Here is a 15054-nt window from a genome sequence, read left to right on the forward strand (position 1 = left end):
CTCTTGTCACCCAGGCTGGAGTGCAATGGCGTGATCTCAGCTCACTGCAACCTCTGCCTCCCTGGTTCAAGCCTCAGCCTCTCAAGTAGCTGAGACTACAGGCGCGTGCCACCACACCTGGCTAATTTTTTGTATTTTTAGTAGAGATGGGGTTTCATCATGTTGGCCAGGCTGGTCTTGAACTCTTGACCTCAGATGATCCTCCCACCTCAGCCTCCCAAGGTGCTGGGATTACAAGCGTGAGCCACTGTGCCCGGCATCCTCAGTAGGGTTTTATGAGTGCCAGAGAAGCCCACTAAGCCCCTTAAGTATCAGGAAACCCCATAAGTGGGGAATGTGTCTGGTTATCACTCCCTGGTCCCAGCTCAGGAATGAGTTATACCTCCTGTGGCTCACAGGAGGTACCTAAATGGAAGATAGAGTTCACCCTAGGTCGGGGGTTGAGCTGTGTTCCATCTTCTCGTACTACTTGTCTAAACCGAGGGGAAGGATGCGTGACTAAGAGAAAGTTCTGTACCATCTCCTTCCTAAGGATCACTTTCTATTCTTTTCTTTTTTTTCCGGAGTCTTCCTCTGTCACCCAGGCTGGAGTGCAGTGGCGTGAACTCACTGCAACCTCTGCCTCCTGGGTTCAAGCGATTCTCCTGCCTCAGTCTCCCAAGTAACTCGGATTACGGTCACCTGCCACCATACCTGGCTAATTCTTGTATTGTTAATAGAGACAGGGTTTCACCATGCTGGCCAGGCTGGTCTTGAACTTCTGGCCTCAAGTGATCCACCTGCCTCGGCCTCCCAAAGTGCTGGGATTACAGGCATGAGCCACAACAACCGGGCTATAAGGATCACTTTCAATTACAGAAACATTTATCCTCCCATTTCTAATGCTCTTTTCCAGCTAAAACTGAGCAAGAGGTTGACATCATATTGCCCCAGTTCTCCAAGCTGACAGTCACGGACTTCTTCCAGAAGCTGGTATGTTGAATGCTCTCTACATAAATGACCTAAGGGGACAGCTCTTCACTTTGGCGAGTATGGTGTCTTAGTCTATGTGGGCTGCTATAACAAAATGCCTCCAACTAGGTGGCTTATGAACAGCATAAATATACTTCTCAGTTCTGGAGGCTGGGAAGTCCAAGACCAAGGTGTGGGCAGATTTGGTATCTGCTGAAGGCCCATGTTCTGGTTTATAGGTGGGGCCTTCTACCTGTGTCCTCATGGCAGAAAAGGTGATGAGCTCCCTTGGGCCTGTTGTAAAAGCATGTATCCCATTCTTGAGGGTTCCACCCCAAGATTGAATCACCTCTCGAGAGGCCCCACTTCCTAATAATTACATTGATGATTAGGTTTTAATATACAAACTTTGGGAGGGTACAGACATTCAGACCATAGCATATTTTCTTTTATTCATTTATTTTTATTGATTTGTTTTTTGAGACAGAGTCTCACTCTGTCGCCCAGGCTGGAGTGCAGTGGTGCAATCTCGGCTCACTGCAGCCTCCGCCTCCCAGGTTCAAGCGATTCTCTAGCTTCAGCCTCCCAAGTAGCTGGGATTACAGGCTAGTGCCACTACACTCAGCTAATTTTGTATTTTTAGTAGAGATGGGGTTTCACCATGTTTGGCCAGGCTGGTCTTGACTTCCTGGGTTCCAGTGATTGGCTCACCTTGGCCTCCCAAAGTGCTGGGATTATAGGCCTGAGCCACTGTGCCCAGCCCCATAGCATATTTTAAAAGTAGTTTTTAGGTATTGTCTATTAAAAATTTTTTTGTATCTTTTAATTTTTTTAGAGACATGGTCTCACTCTGTCACCCAGGCTGGAGTACAATGGCATGATCATAGCTCACTGCAGCCTTGACCTTCTGGGCTTGAGCGATCCTCTTGCCTACACACTAGTAGATAGGACTACAGGCGCACAGTGCCACGTCCAATTAATTTTTATTTCTTGTAGAGATGTCTTGCTATGTTGCCTAGGCTGGTCTCAAACTCCTGGGCTCAAACATTCCTCTTGCCTAGGCCTCACAGAGTGCTGCAATTATAGGTATGAACCACTGTGCCCAGGCCTGAGATTTTTTTTTTGAGACGGAGTCTCGCTCTGTCGCCCAGGCTGGAGTGGAGTGGCCGGATCTCAGCTCACTGTAAGCTCCACCTCCCGGGTTTACACTATTCTCCAGCCTCAGCCTCCCGAGTAGCTGGGACTACAGGCACCCGCCACCTCGCCCGGCTAGTTTTTTGTACTTTTTAGTAGAGACGGGGTTTTACCGTGTTAGCCAGGATGGTCTCGATCTCCTGACCTCGTGATCCGCCCGTCTCGGCCTCCCAAAGTGCTGGGATTACAGGCTTGAGCCACCGCGCCTGGCCTTCCTTTTTTTTTTTTTTTTTTTTTAAGACAGGGTCTAACTCTGTTTTCACCCAGGCTGGAGTGCAGTGGCACAATCATAGTTTACTGCAGCCTCGAACTCCTGGGCTCAAGAAGTCCTCCTGCGTCAGCAGCCTGAGTAGATGGGACCATAGGCGTGCACCACCTTGCCTGGCTAATTCTTTTATGTTTTTAGTAGAGAGTGGTTCTCACTATGTTGCCCAGGTTGGCCTCAAACCCCTGGCCTCAAGTGATCCTTCTGCCTTGGCCACACAAAGTGCTTAAGATTACAGGCATGACATGCCTGGTCTTAGATTTTTTTATGTTAGAGTTTTTTTTAAGATAATTTTGGCCGGGTGTGGTGGCTCAGGCCTTTAATCCCAGTACTTTGGGAGGCTGAGGCGGGCAGATCATCTGAGGTCAGGAGTTTGAGACCAGCCTGGCCAACATGGTGAAACCCCATCTCTGCTAAAAACACAAAAATTAGCTTGGCATGGTGGTTCGCACCTGTAATTCTAGCTACTCAGGAGAATTGCTTGAACCCAGGAGGCAGAGGCTGCAGTGAGCCAAGATCATACCACCACACTCCAGCCTGTGCGATAGAGCGAGACAATGTCTCAAAAAAAAAAAAAGGTAATTTTAATTAATACAATGTCTAAAGGATAATTTTATTGAAAACATATTGGGTGTGTTTGAGAAGATGGCATTCTGGATTCTCGCATGACTGCTGTAGCATGTATGCCCCTAGATGTGTCATTTGTCCTTGAACAAGGCCAAGTGAGATCTTCAAGGACAGCAGGCAAAATTCCCTTTAGCTTTCAATCATCTGATCTAGCCTTCAAATCCTATACCTAACGATGCTCTCTTCCAAAGGGCCCCTTATCTGTGTTTTCGGCTAACAAGCGGTGGACGCCTCCTCGAAGCATCCGCTTCACCGCAGAAGAAGGGGACTTAGGGTTCACCTTGAGAGGGAACGCCCCCGTTCAGGTTCACTTCCTGGATCCTTACTGCTCTGCCTCGGTAAGCACATGCTTTTCTGGGCTGGCAGCAAACACAGATATCTGGGTGATTGAATTTAGGGTGGATTCACCCATGTCAAAGGCCTGCCTTTATGTGAAAGGCCTCGCGGGTGCTACATTCCCTAAAAGAAAAGGATTAATTTTTACTGTCTTTTTTTTGTTTGTTTTTTGTTTTTTGTTAGACGTTGGGAGGTGGAGGCTGCAGTGAGTCGCGATCATGCAGTGGCGTGAACTCAGGGCTCACTGCAGCTTCTGCCTCCTGGGTTCAAGTGATTCTCCTGTCTCAGCCTCCTGAGTAGCTGGGATTACAGGCACGTGCCAAGACACTCAGCTAATTTTAGTTTTAGTTTTTGTTTGTTTGTTTTTTGAAACAGAGTCTCACTCTGTCACCCAGGCTGGGGTGCGGTGGCGCGATCTTGGCTCACTGCAACCTGCACCTCCTGGGTTTAAGTAATTCTGTTGCCCCAGCCTCCCGAGTAGCTGGGATTACAGGTGCGTGCCACCATGCCCAGCTAATTTTTTGTGTGTTTTTAGTAGAGACAAGGTTTCACCGTGTTAGCCAAGATGGTCTCAATCTCCCGACTTTGTGATCCGCCCACCTTGGCCTCCCAAAGTGCTGGGATTACAGGTGTGAGCCACTGAGCCCGGCCTAATTTTTGTATTTTTAGTAGAGAGTATATTTGCCATCTTGGCCAGGCTGGTCTCAAACTCCTGGCCTCAAGTATTCTGTCTGCCTTGGCCTCCCAGAGTGCTAGGATTACAGGCGTGAGCCACTTCGGCCAATTTTGGCTTTTTTTTTTTTTAAATTGCACCCAGGCTGGAGGACAGTGGCGTGATCTCGGCTTACTGCAATGTCTGCCTCCCGGGTTCAAGCAATTCTCCTGCCTCAGCCTCCTGAGTAGCTAGGATTACAGGTGCCCACCACCACACCTGGCTGACTTTTGTATTTTTAGTGGAGATGGGTTTCACCATGTTGTCCAGGCTGGTCTCTGTGATCCTGCTGACCTCTGTGAACTACTGACCTCAAGTGATCCACCGGTCTTGGCCACCCAAAGTGAATTTTTGCTTTCTTGATGTGAATTTATGCAAATACCTATTTTGTTAATGGGGATTAATTAAAGGATTTGAGTGAACAAAACATTGACTTATTTTCAACAATACTTTTTCAGGTGGCAGGAGCCCGGGAAGGAGATTATATTGTCTCCATTCAACTTGTGGATTGTAAGTGGCTGACAGTGAGTGAGGTTATGAAGCTGCTGAAGAGCTTTGGCGAGGACGAGATCGAGATGAAAGTCGTGAGCCTCCTGGACTCCACATCATCCATGGTGAGCGCTGACACCTCCCTGGGCAGTCAGTAGTGGCGTGGAGTGAAATCTGCATGAGTTCAGCCCCACAGGTGTTTACCCGACCCTCTGTCTCCTGCCTGTGTAACATGGTAGAAATGACTGGACTCCCAGGCTTGTAATCACTGGAATGTGCTCACCTTGGGTCAAAGAGAAAATTGGCAAAGTTTTTTTTTTTTTTAAAGACAGGGTCTTGCCCTATTGCCCAGGCTGGTTTGCAGTGGTATGATCACCGCTCACTGTGGCCTCTCTCCTGGGTTCGAGTGATCCTCCCACCTCAGCCACACGAGTAGCTGGAATTATAGGCACCCACTACCACCCCTGGCTCATTCTTTATTTATGTATGTACTTATTTATTTATTTATTTATTTATTTATTTATTTATTTATTTATTTTGTTGAGATGGAGTCTTGCTCTGTCGCCCAGGCTGGAGTGCAGTGGCACAATCTCAGCTCACCGCAAGCTCTACCTCCTGGGTTCACGCCGTTCTCCTACCTCAGCCTCCCGAGTAGCTGGGACTACAGGTGCCCGCCAACACGCCCGGCTAATTTTTTGTATTTTTAGTGCAGACAGGGTCCCACCGTGTTAGCTAGGATGGTCTCAATCTCTGGACCTCGTGATCTGCCCGCCTCTGCCTCCCAAAGTTCTGGGATAACAGGCGTGAGCCACCGTACCTGGCCCATTCTTTATTTTTTTTTTTGAGACAGGTTCTTGCTATGTTGCCCAGGCTGGTCTTAAACTCCTGGGCTCAAGCCATCCTCTCACCTTGGCCTCCCAAAATGCTGGGATTACAGGCATGAGACACTGCACCCTGCTAGCAAACTTTTAAAAATATCCTGTGGATAAAATAATCAACTGATCTATTTTTCTGATCAAATTGTTTAATTACAAAAGTAATACTCATAGTGAAAAAAACAAAAAAAAAATTCCAGTGGTATAGAAGAGCTTAAGACAACCTGTGAAAGTTAAAACAGTCCCTCTCTATGCCCTAGAGACAGTGTCAGCCGTGTCTTGGGAGATTTGGGAAGCGTTTAAGTCTCTTCAAGTTCACCTGCACAGTTATCACCTTTAATTTTCCCCACGAGGCTGGGCATGGTGCTCATGCCTGTAATCTGAGTACTTTTGGAGGTCGAGGTGGGCAGATTGCTTGAGGCCAGGAGTTCAAGACCAGCCTAGCCAACGAGGCAAACCCTGTCTCTACTGAAAATATAAAAATTAGCTGGGCGTGGTGGTGTGCGCCTGTAATCGCAGGTACTCTGGAGGCTGAGGCAGGAGAAGCGTTTGAACCCGGGAGGCAGAGGTTGCAGTGAGCGGAGATCGCACCACTGCACTCCAGCCTGGGCAACAGAGTGAGACCCTGCCTGCAAAAAACTCTAAAATTTTCCCCAAGTGCTAGGATTCATGCCACACTTAATGACGTTCTCCTCTGCACTTTGCCACACTTAATGACGTACACTTGACCTTCCCTGTGTAACAACACTCATTTATTCATTCAACAAATATTGATTAAGGATCAATCGGGTGCCAGACACTCTCTTAGGTGTCAGAGCTCTAGCTTACATTAGACAGATAAGGTCCCTGCTTCCCCCAAGAAGCTGGCACTAAGTCAGCAAATAAATGGTCAGGATTTTGATAAGTGCTGTAGAGGAAAAAAGACCTGTAACGGGGTGGAATGACTGGGGAGGGGGTGAGGCTCTATCTAGGCAGGGCTGGAACAGACATGAGAGTGACCAGGAGGTTCGAGCCAGTTGCAGAGGGACAAGAAAGGCCTTCTGGGCAGGGGCACTTACAGGTCCAGAGTCCCTGCAGCAGAATAAGCTTCTCCTACCAGAGAGGCAAAAAGAAGGCCTTTTGGCAAGAGCACCAGGACAAGGAGGGAGCCGTGGGAAGTGAGGTGGGAAGGAGGCCTTGGTGGCAGTGGTGGGAGCTTGGAAACCACTGGGCCTTTTCAGAAGGGGAACAGCGTGGTGTAATGTTTGTTTTAGAAGGGCGTCTACTGCCGGAGACTGGCCATGGCAGTTGTCCAGGCTGGTGACGTTAGTGGCTGAGGTGATGGGGGTGGCTGTAGAGTTGGAAAGACAGGAGTGTCCCTGGGACATAGTTTGGAGGTAGAGCTGATGGGGGATTTGTGGATGCTTTGTGTAAAGGAGATGGTGGACAGGGAGGTGAGGTCCCAGTGTTTGGCTTGATCAATCACGTGGGCAGTAGTTATTTTTCTACCTTTAAATTTCTTTTTTTTTTTTTGAGACGGGTCTCACTCTGTTGCTCGGGCTGGAGTGCAGTGGTGCAATCACAGCTCACTGTAGCCTTGACTTCCTGGGCTCAGGCAATCCTCTTGCTTCAGCCTCTCGATTAGCTGGGACTATAGGTGTATACCACTATGCCTGGCTAATTTGTTTGTTTATTGTAAATTTTTTTTGGTAGAGATGGGGCCTTGATATATTGCCAAGGTTGGCCTCAAATTCCTGGCCTTAAGCAATCCTCCCACCTCTGGCCTCCCAAAGTGTTGGGATTACAGGCATGAGCCACTGTGCCTGGCCTGTTTATTTTTCATAATGATGGGTAATGGGTGTGAGGGAGGTGAAGGAGAGAGGAATCAAGAGTCATGTTTTGAATGTTTCAGATGCTATTAGCGGTCAGATGTAAACATAGAAGAGGAGATTGGATGTGAATTCTTCAGTTCAAGGAAGAAATCAGAGCTAGAAATAAATATTTGAGAATCATTGCACGGGGATGATGTTTGAGGCTGTGAGACAGAATGCAGCTCCCTGCAAGCGGGCGAGGGCTGAGGGCTAAACATTTAGAGGTCAGTTGGAAGAGAAGCAAGTGCAAAGAAAATAGAGGAGGGTTCAGAGATATCAGAGAAAAGGAGCTTCTCAAATTAAGAGGAGAAAGCTTTGCATTCAATGGGTTGCATTGAATGCAGTTGAGAGGTGGAGAATGAGGGCGGCTTAGCTGTGCCTATGGTATTTGGCAGCAGGATGAAAAGACACTTTGGTGGAGAAGTGGCAACAGAAGTCAGTTGAGAGAGGGCCAGAGAGCCAATGGATTTTGAACATATCCATGAAATGTTCAGCATAGGCAAATCCAGAGACAAAGTCGATGGTGCTGGGGCTGGGCAATGGGAATGGGGAAGGACTACAGAAGGGTTATAAGGTAGAAGGTTTCTTTTTGGGGGCAATGGAAATGTTCTGAAATTAGGTGGTAGTGATGGTCACCCAACTTTGTGAATATACTAAAAGTCACTGATGTCCCGGCACGGTGGCTCACACCTGTAATTCCAGCACTTTGAGAGGCTGAGGCAGGATATTTGCTTGAGCCCAGGAGTTCAAGACCAGCCTGGGCAACATGGCGAGACCTAGTCTCTACAAAAAAATAAAAAAAATTAGCCAGGCATGGTGGCACATGCCTGTAGTCCCAGTTACTTGGGAGGCTGAGGCAGGAGGATCACTTGAGCTCAGGGAGGTTGAGGCTGCAGTGAGCTATGATTGTACCACTGCACTAGCCGGAATGCAGTGGCGTGATCTTCTTTTGTTGTTGTTTTTTGTTTTGTTTTGTTTTGAGACAGGGTCTCACTCAGTTGCCCAGGCTGGAGTGCAATAGTGCAATCATAGCTCACTACAGCCTCGACTTCCAGGCCTCAAAAGATCCTCCCTTCTCATCACCTGAGGTCAGGAGTTCAAGACCAGGCTGGTCAACATGGTGAAACCCTATCTCTACTAAAAATAAGCTGGGCATGGTGGCACATGCCTGTAATCCCAGCTACTTGGGAGGCCGAGGCAGGAGAATCACTTGAACCCAGGAGGCAGAGGTTGCAGTGAGCCAAGATCGTGCCACTGCACTCCAGCCTGGGCAAGAGAGGGAGACTCCATCTCAAAAAAAAAAAACAAAAAAAAACCCAAAGATCTTCCCAAGTAGCTGGGACTACAGGCGTGTATCACTATACCCAGCTAATTTTTAAATTTTTTGTAGTGACAGTCTCATTTTGTTGCCCATTCTGGTCCCAAACTCCTGGGCTTAAGCAGTCTTCCTGCCTGCACCTCCAAAGTGTTAGGATTACAGGAATGAACCAGACCAAGAGTAATTTCCTTTTGTCTTTTATTTAATTAATTTTGTAGTGACAGGGTCGGACTAAGTTATCCAAACTGATCTTGAATTCCTAGCCTCAAGAGACCCTCTCGAATCAGCCTCCTAAATAGTTGGGATTACAGGCATGAGCCACCCTACCTGGCTCTTTTTTTTTTTTTTTTTTTGGAGATAGAGTCTCGTTCTTGTCATCCAGGCTGGAGTGCAGTGGTGCAATCTTGGCTCACTGCAACCTCCGCCTCCCGGGTTCAAGCGATTCTCCTGCCTCAGCCTCCTGAGTAGCTGGGATTACAGGCACCCGCCACGACGCCTGGCTAATTTTTGCATTTTTAATAGAGACGGGGTTTCACCATATTGGCCAGGCCGATCTTGAACTCCTGGCATCTGGTGATCGGCCCGCCTTGGCCTCTCAAAAGTGCTGGGATTACAGGAGTGAGCCACCATGCCCAGCCCCTGGCTTTTTAAAAATAATTTTTAAATAATTTACTTTTGTCTTAATTTTTATGATAAGGATTTTAGATAATGATAGTCAAGCACTGTTTTTAGCGACTGAGCCTTTCAAACAAAATCAAATAATGAGAACATTTAGCCTAGCATTCTGGCTGAACTGATGACCTGCTGCCCTTGGCTACTCTCTTGACTACAGTGGGGATCCCTGGTTGAACAAATCTAAGCTTGGAATCAAGCTCTGGAATTAGGCCCTGACTGCCATTCACAAGCTGTGTAACCTTCAGCACGTTCATACCCTCCCTGGGCCTCAGTTTTCTCATCCAGAGAATGGAAGAGTTAGGCCTACACCGTGGTTTTAAACTGTGCTCTGTATAAAGCCCTAAGAGTTCTAGAGGGGTACCCCAGGTGGATTTGAGTGAGGAGTGGGTGGCGGGGAAAGAAATAGTAAATGGAGCTGGGCACAGTGGCTCACGCCTGTAATCCCAGCACTTTGGGAGGCTGAGGCAGGTGGATGACTTGAGGCCAGAAGTTCAAGACCAACCTGGCCAACATGGTGAAACCCTGTCTTTACTAAAAATACAAAAATTAGCTGGGCATGATGGCATGCGCCTGTAATCCCAGCTACTTGGGAGGCTAAGGCAAGAGAAGCGCTTGAACTTGGGAGGTGGAGGTTGCAGTGAGCCAAGATCAGGCCACTGCACTCCAGCCTGGCAACAGCAAGACTCCGTCTCAAAAAAAAAAAAAAAAAAGGCTTTTCAAAGTGGTGGTACACATTGCAGGAGTGAGAGAGAGAGAGAGAGAGAGAGAGAGAGAGTGTGTGTGTGTGTGTGTGTGTGTGTGTGTGTGAGTGAGATATTGGGGTGGACCTGGGGGGGAATAGGGTCAAGAAAGGCTTTTCTTTTTTTTTTTTTTTTTTTGAGACGGAGTTTTGCTCTGTCGTCCAGGCTGGAGTGCAGTGGCATGATCTTGGCCCACTGCAAACTCCACCTGCTGGGTTCAAGTGATTCTTCTGCCTTAGCTCCTGAGTAGCTGGGATTACAGGTGTGTGCCTCCACACCCAGCTAATTTTTGTATTTTTAGTAGAGATGGGGTTTCACCATGTTGGCCAGGATGGTCTCGAACTCCTGGCCTCAAGTGATCCGCCCGCCTCAGCCTTGTGAGACACTGCGCCCAGGCACCTCTTAGGGTTTATATTAGGAACAATGTCCCTCAACCATTGCAGAGATATATTGTATGCCTAATTTTAGTGCCAGAACGTAGTAGATGATCAATAAACATGGCGAACTAAACAATCTCAGTGTTAGGCAAACCTTAGAAGCTGGTGATAGCCCATGTGGAAGTCTTCAGAAAACAAGTTTCTTTAGATTGCCAGTTTGAATCCGACGTGATTCTTTGACAGTTAATAGTAGAGAGTGTTTAGTGGTACAAAGTTTCAGCTGAGGAAGATGAAAAAGTTTTAGAGATGGATAGTGGCAGTGGAGCATAATGAGGTGAATGTAACTTAATGCCACTGAACTCTACACTTGAAAATGGTGAACATGGCAAATGGTAGCACTGTGAATTTTCTTTTTCTTTTACTTTTTGGCTTCTTCAAGTCATGGGACACTGGATTCTTGAAAGAGGGTGAAATGGATCTATACTTACCGGTGTGGATTGAAATCCAAGATGTATTAAGGAAAGAAAGTTGGGTGTAGGCAAGGTCAGGAGATCGAGACCATCCTGGCTAACACAGTGAAACCCCGTCTCTACTAAAAATACAGGGGAAAAAAAAAAAAGCCAGGCCTGGTGGTAGGCACTTGTAGTCCCAGACACTTGGGAGGCTAAGGCAGGAGAATGGCATGAACCTGGGAGGTGGAGCTTGCAGTGAGCCGAGATCACGCCACTGCACTCCAACCTGGGCGACAGAGCAAGACTCTGTCTTAAAAAAAAAAAAAGAAAATCAAGTGTAGAATAGTGCAGTATATTCCTTTTCAGAAATTGAATGGTAATATACTTATACACATATAGAAATACTTGTACATGCACATCATCTTTAGAAGTGTAACATGGAGGGCCTAGAAGCCCAGGTGACAGGGAGACATATTGCTTACTGCATATTCTTTTTTTTTTTTTCTTCCCTTCTCTGCCCCTCTTCCCTTCCTTTCTCCTCTTCCCTTTCCTTTCCCTCTTTCCTTTCTTTCCCCTCTTCCCTTCCCCCCACCCCCCTCCTTTTTTTTTTTTTTTTTTTTGAGACAGAGGTCTCACTCTGTCGCCCAGGCTGGAGTGCAGTGGCACAATCACAGCTCACTATAGCCTCAGCCTCCTGGGCTCAAGCAATCCTCCCCTCTAAGCCTCCCAGGCAGCTGGGACTCTAGTCATGAGCCACCGCGCCCCACCCTGTATTTTCATATTCGTGACCATTAGTATTACTACTTTCTCAAATATAAGAAGAACCTTAAAATGTGAGTTGTGGCTCCTAAGCTTAAATTATTACTATTGAGTACATTCCTTAAAAATTATCCTTGTTGGACCTGGTGGACCCCAGCTACTCAGGAGGCCAAGGCAGGAAGATCACTTGAGCCTAGGAGTTCAAGAGCAGCCTGGGCAACATAGCAAGACCCTGTCTCAAAAAAGAAAAAAAGTTTGTCCTTGTTTTAAGAACCTAATTCTATATAAGCATTGGTCACATGAGTTTCCGAATTATATCTGTTTAATTTAATTTATTTTTTGGAGACAGTCCTGCTCTGTCGTCCAGGCTGGAGTGCAGTGGTGTGATCTTGGCTCACTGCAACCTCCACCTCCCGGGTTCAAGTGATTCTCATGCCTCAGCCTCCCAAACATCTGGGACTACAGACATCCACCACCACACCTGGTTAACTTTTGTATTTTAGTAGAGATGGGGTTTCGCCATGTTGGCCAGGCTGGTCTTGAACACCTGACCTCAAGTGATCCGCCTTCCTCGGCCTCCCAAAGTGTTGGAATTACAGGTGTGAGCCACCTCGCCTGGCCAGACTTCATAGTTTTTATAATCTATCTTGATAATGCCTAACACCCTTTTTCTTACTTTTCTACGTGCAGCATAATAAGAGTGCCACATACTCCGTGGGAATGCAGAAAACGTACTCCATGATCTGCTTAGCCATTGATGATGACGACAAAACTGATAAAACCAAGAAAATCTCCAAGAAGCTTTCCTTCCTGAGCTGGGGCACCAACAAGAACAGACAGAAGTCAGCCAGCACCTTGTGCCTCCCGTCGGTCGGGGTTGCACGGCCTCAGGTCAAGAAGAAGCTGCCATCCCCTTTCAGCCTTCTCAACTCAGACAGTTCTTTGTACTAATGTGAGGAAACAAACACGTTCAGGCCCCGAACATTTCCAGTGCTGACTCGGCCTTAAATGTTTGTGCCATGATGGAAAATATCTATCTATTCTCAAATCCTGTTTTTCTCATAGTATAAACTCACATTTGATGTGTTTTTATGAAGGAAAGTAACCAAGAAACCTCTAGAAATTAGTGAAAAAAGAACTTTTTTGAGGCGTGTCACTATACTGCTGTAAGTTATTTATTATATAAAGTATTGTAAATAGAATAGTGTTGAAGATATGACAGACAGCTATTTTTAATGGTGACGATTATGACTTCCAGTCACTATTAAATCGGGGTTACCTATATTAGTACAATTTCTAGTTGTTTCCAGGTTTGGCTAATAATCATTCCTTAACCTAGAATTCAGATGATCCTGGAATTAAGGCAAGTCACAGGACTATAATGATAGAATTAAATTAGTGTCACTAAAAATTGTTCCGAAGTGCTGCTTCCTAATAGGAATTCATTATCCTAAAACAAGATGGTTCTATTATATCGATATAATATGAATGCTATTTCTAGAAAAAGTATAGTGCCAAATTTGTCTTGACTTATTAAATAAAAACAGTGTAGGAGCAGCTTTTCTTCTAGTTTGATGTCATTTAAGAATTGCTAACACAGTGGCAGTGTTAGATGAAGATGCTGTCTACAAGGTAGATAATATACTGTTTGATACTCAAAACATTTTTCATTTTGTTTAAAGTTACATAATTCTATATTTTAAGTCGGGTTAAAAAGTAGTTTTACATTTTATAAGATAATGATGTAAATGATTCAAGTTTAAAGCTCTATTTGACCTTTTTTTCTTTTTTTGAGATAGAGTCTTGCTCTGTTGCCCAGGCTGGAGTGCAGTGGCGCGATCTCAGCTCAGTGCAACCTCCGCCTGCTGGGATCAAGCGATTCTCCTACCTCAGCCTCCCAAGTAGCTGGGACTGTAAGTGCCCACCACCATGCCTGGCTAATTTTTGTATTTTTAATAGAGGTGGTGTTTCACCATGTTGGTCAGGCTGGTTTCGAAATCCTGACCTCAAATGATCCACTCACCTCAACCTCCCAAAGTGCTGGGATTATAGGCATGAGCCACCACACCCGTCCCACTATTTCACTTTTTAAAATGACATTCCTACCGATTGATTTTTATCTTGCTATAAGTTGGATGACACCGTGAATCTAATAAGGTTCACTGTTGACACGGTACAAGTTACATAGCTAAAATACATAGCATTGAAGACTAATTTTAAGGACTAACAAGAGTTTATTTTCTATTGTGCAATATCTTAAAGGAAGGAACCACCTTTGGAAAAGTGTATCTGCTGCTCCTAGGGCCATGTTTGTATAAATATTTAAATAAACATATTCATTTTCCTGAGTTAATATTTCTTTTTACTTTTATTTCACTTTCATTCCCTCTTTCAAATTGTTTCTCCCCTAATGCACACAGTTTTTAATGTTTTGATTATTTTTAGTTACTAACATTTCACAAAGCAGAACTTAAAGAGCTGTCAAGTTATCTTAGTATTTTCTAAGACAGATGCCATCTTTGTGCTTATTTTTTGTTTTTGTCTTTTTTTTGAGACAGGGTCGCACTTTGTCGCCCAGGCAGGAGGACAGTGACGCAATCATGGCTCACTGCAGCCTCAACCTCCGAGGCTCAAGCAGTCCTCCCACCTCACCCTCCTGAGTAGCTGGGACTACAGGCATGAGCTGCCATGCCTGACTAATTTTTAAATTTTTGTAGAGATGGGGTCTTGCCATGTTGCCCAGGCTGATCTCGAAATCCTGGACTCAAGCAGTTCTCCCACCTCAGCCTCCCAAAGTGCTGGGACTACAGGTGTGAGCCACTGTGTCTGGTCTGTCTCTATTTTTTGAATGGGCAATTATGTACCTTTTGATCCCCAGCCCCTGGTTCCCTCACTGGATGTAGCTGCTGCCATCATTTTCTTGTATCTTCCCATTGTTGGGCCTTCCACGTACAAACACATCCTGTTCTGCCTCACGCGCATTGAGTTTTCAACTTTAAATTTTTTTTTTTTTTTTTGAGGTGGAATCTCACTCTGTCGCCCAGGCTGGAGTGCAGTGGTGCAATCTCGGCTCACTGCAACCTCCACCTCCTGGGTTCAAGCGATTCTCGTGCCTCAGCCTCCTGAGTAGCTGGGATTACAGGTGTGTGCCACCACATCCTGCTAATTTTTGTATTTTTAGTAGAGACGGGGCTTCACCATGTTGGCCAGGATGGTCTGGATCTCCTGACCTTGTGATTCGCCCCCCTTGGCCTCCTAAAGTGCTGGGATTACAGGCATGAGTCACCGTGCCCGGCCATCGAGTTTTCAACTTTAAATGGGAACTTCAGACTCCATATTTTCTGTGTGCAGAAGACATACGCAGTGTATAAACAAACTGTACATCTACCAAAAAAAAAAGGGCGGGGGGAGAGAGGCAGGAACAAAGGAAAGGA

At 46.1% G+C, this 15054-nt stretch overlaps 1 protein-coding gene across 1 annotated transcript in view; it reads left to right on the top strand.

Annotated features, from left to right (window-relative positions):
- Positions 1-13968, top strand: part of RHPN2 (rhophilin Rho GTPase binding protein 2) — an 86524-nt gene extending 72556 nt beyond the window's left edge. Inside the window, exons 12-15 of the mRNA XM_007996233.3 lie at positions 896-972; positions 3229-3375; positions 4544-4699; positions 12311-13968. Of these exons, the coding sequence (XP_007994424.3) occupies positions 896-972; positions 3229-3375; positions 4544-4699; positions 12311-12571 (641 nt within the window). The 3' untranslated portion in view covers positions 12572-13968. The remainder of the gene's footprint in view (positions 1-895; positions 973-3228; positions 3376-4543; positions 4700-12310) is intronic.
- Positions 13969-15054: the final 1086 nt, after the last annotated feature.

This window comes from Chlorocebus sabaeus, chromosome 6 (assembly GCF_047675955.1).
Source record: "Chlorocebus sabaeus isolate Y175 chromosome 6, mChlSab1.0.hap1, whole genome shotgun sequence".
In the NCBI taxonomy this organism is placed as follows: Eukaryota; Metazoa; Chordata; class Mammalia; order Primates; family Cercopithecidae; genus Chlorocebus; species Chlorocebus sabaeus.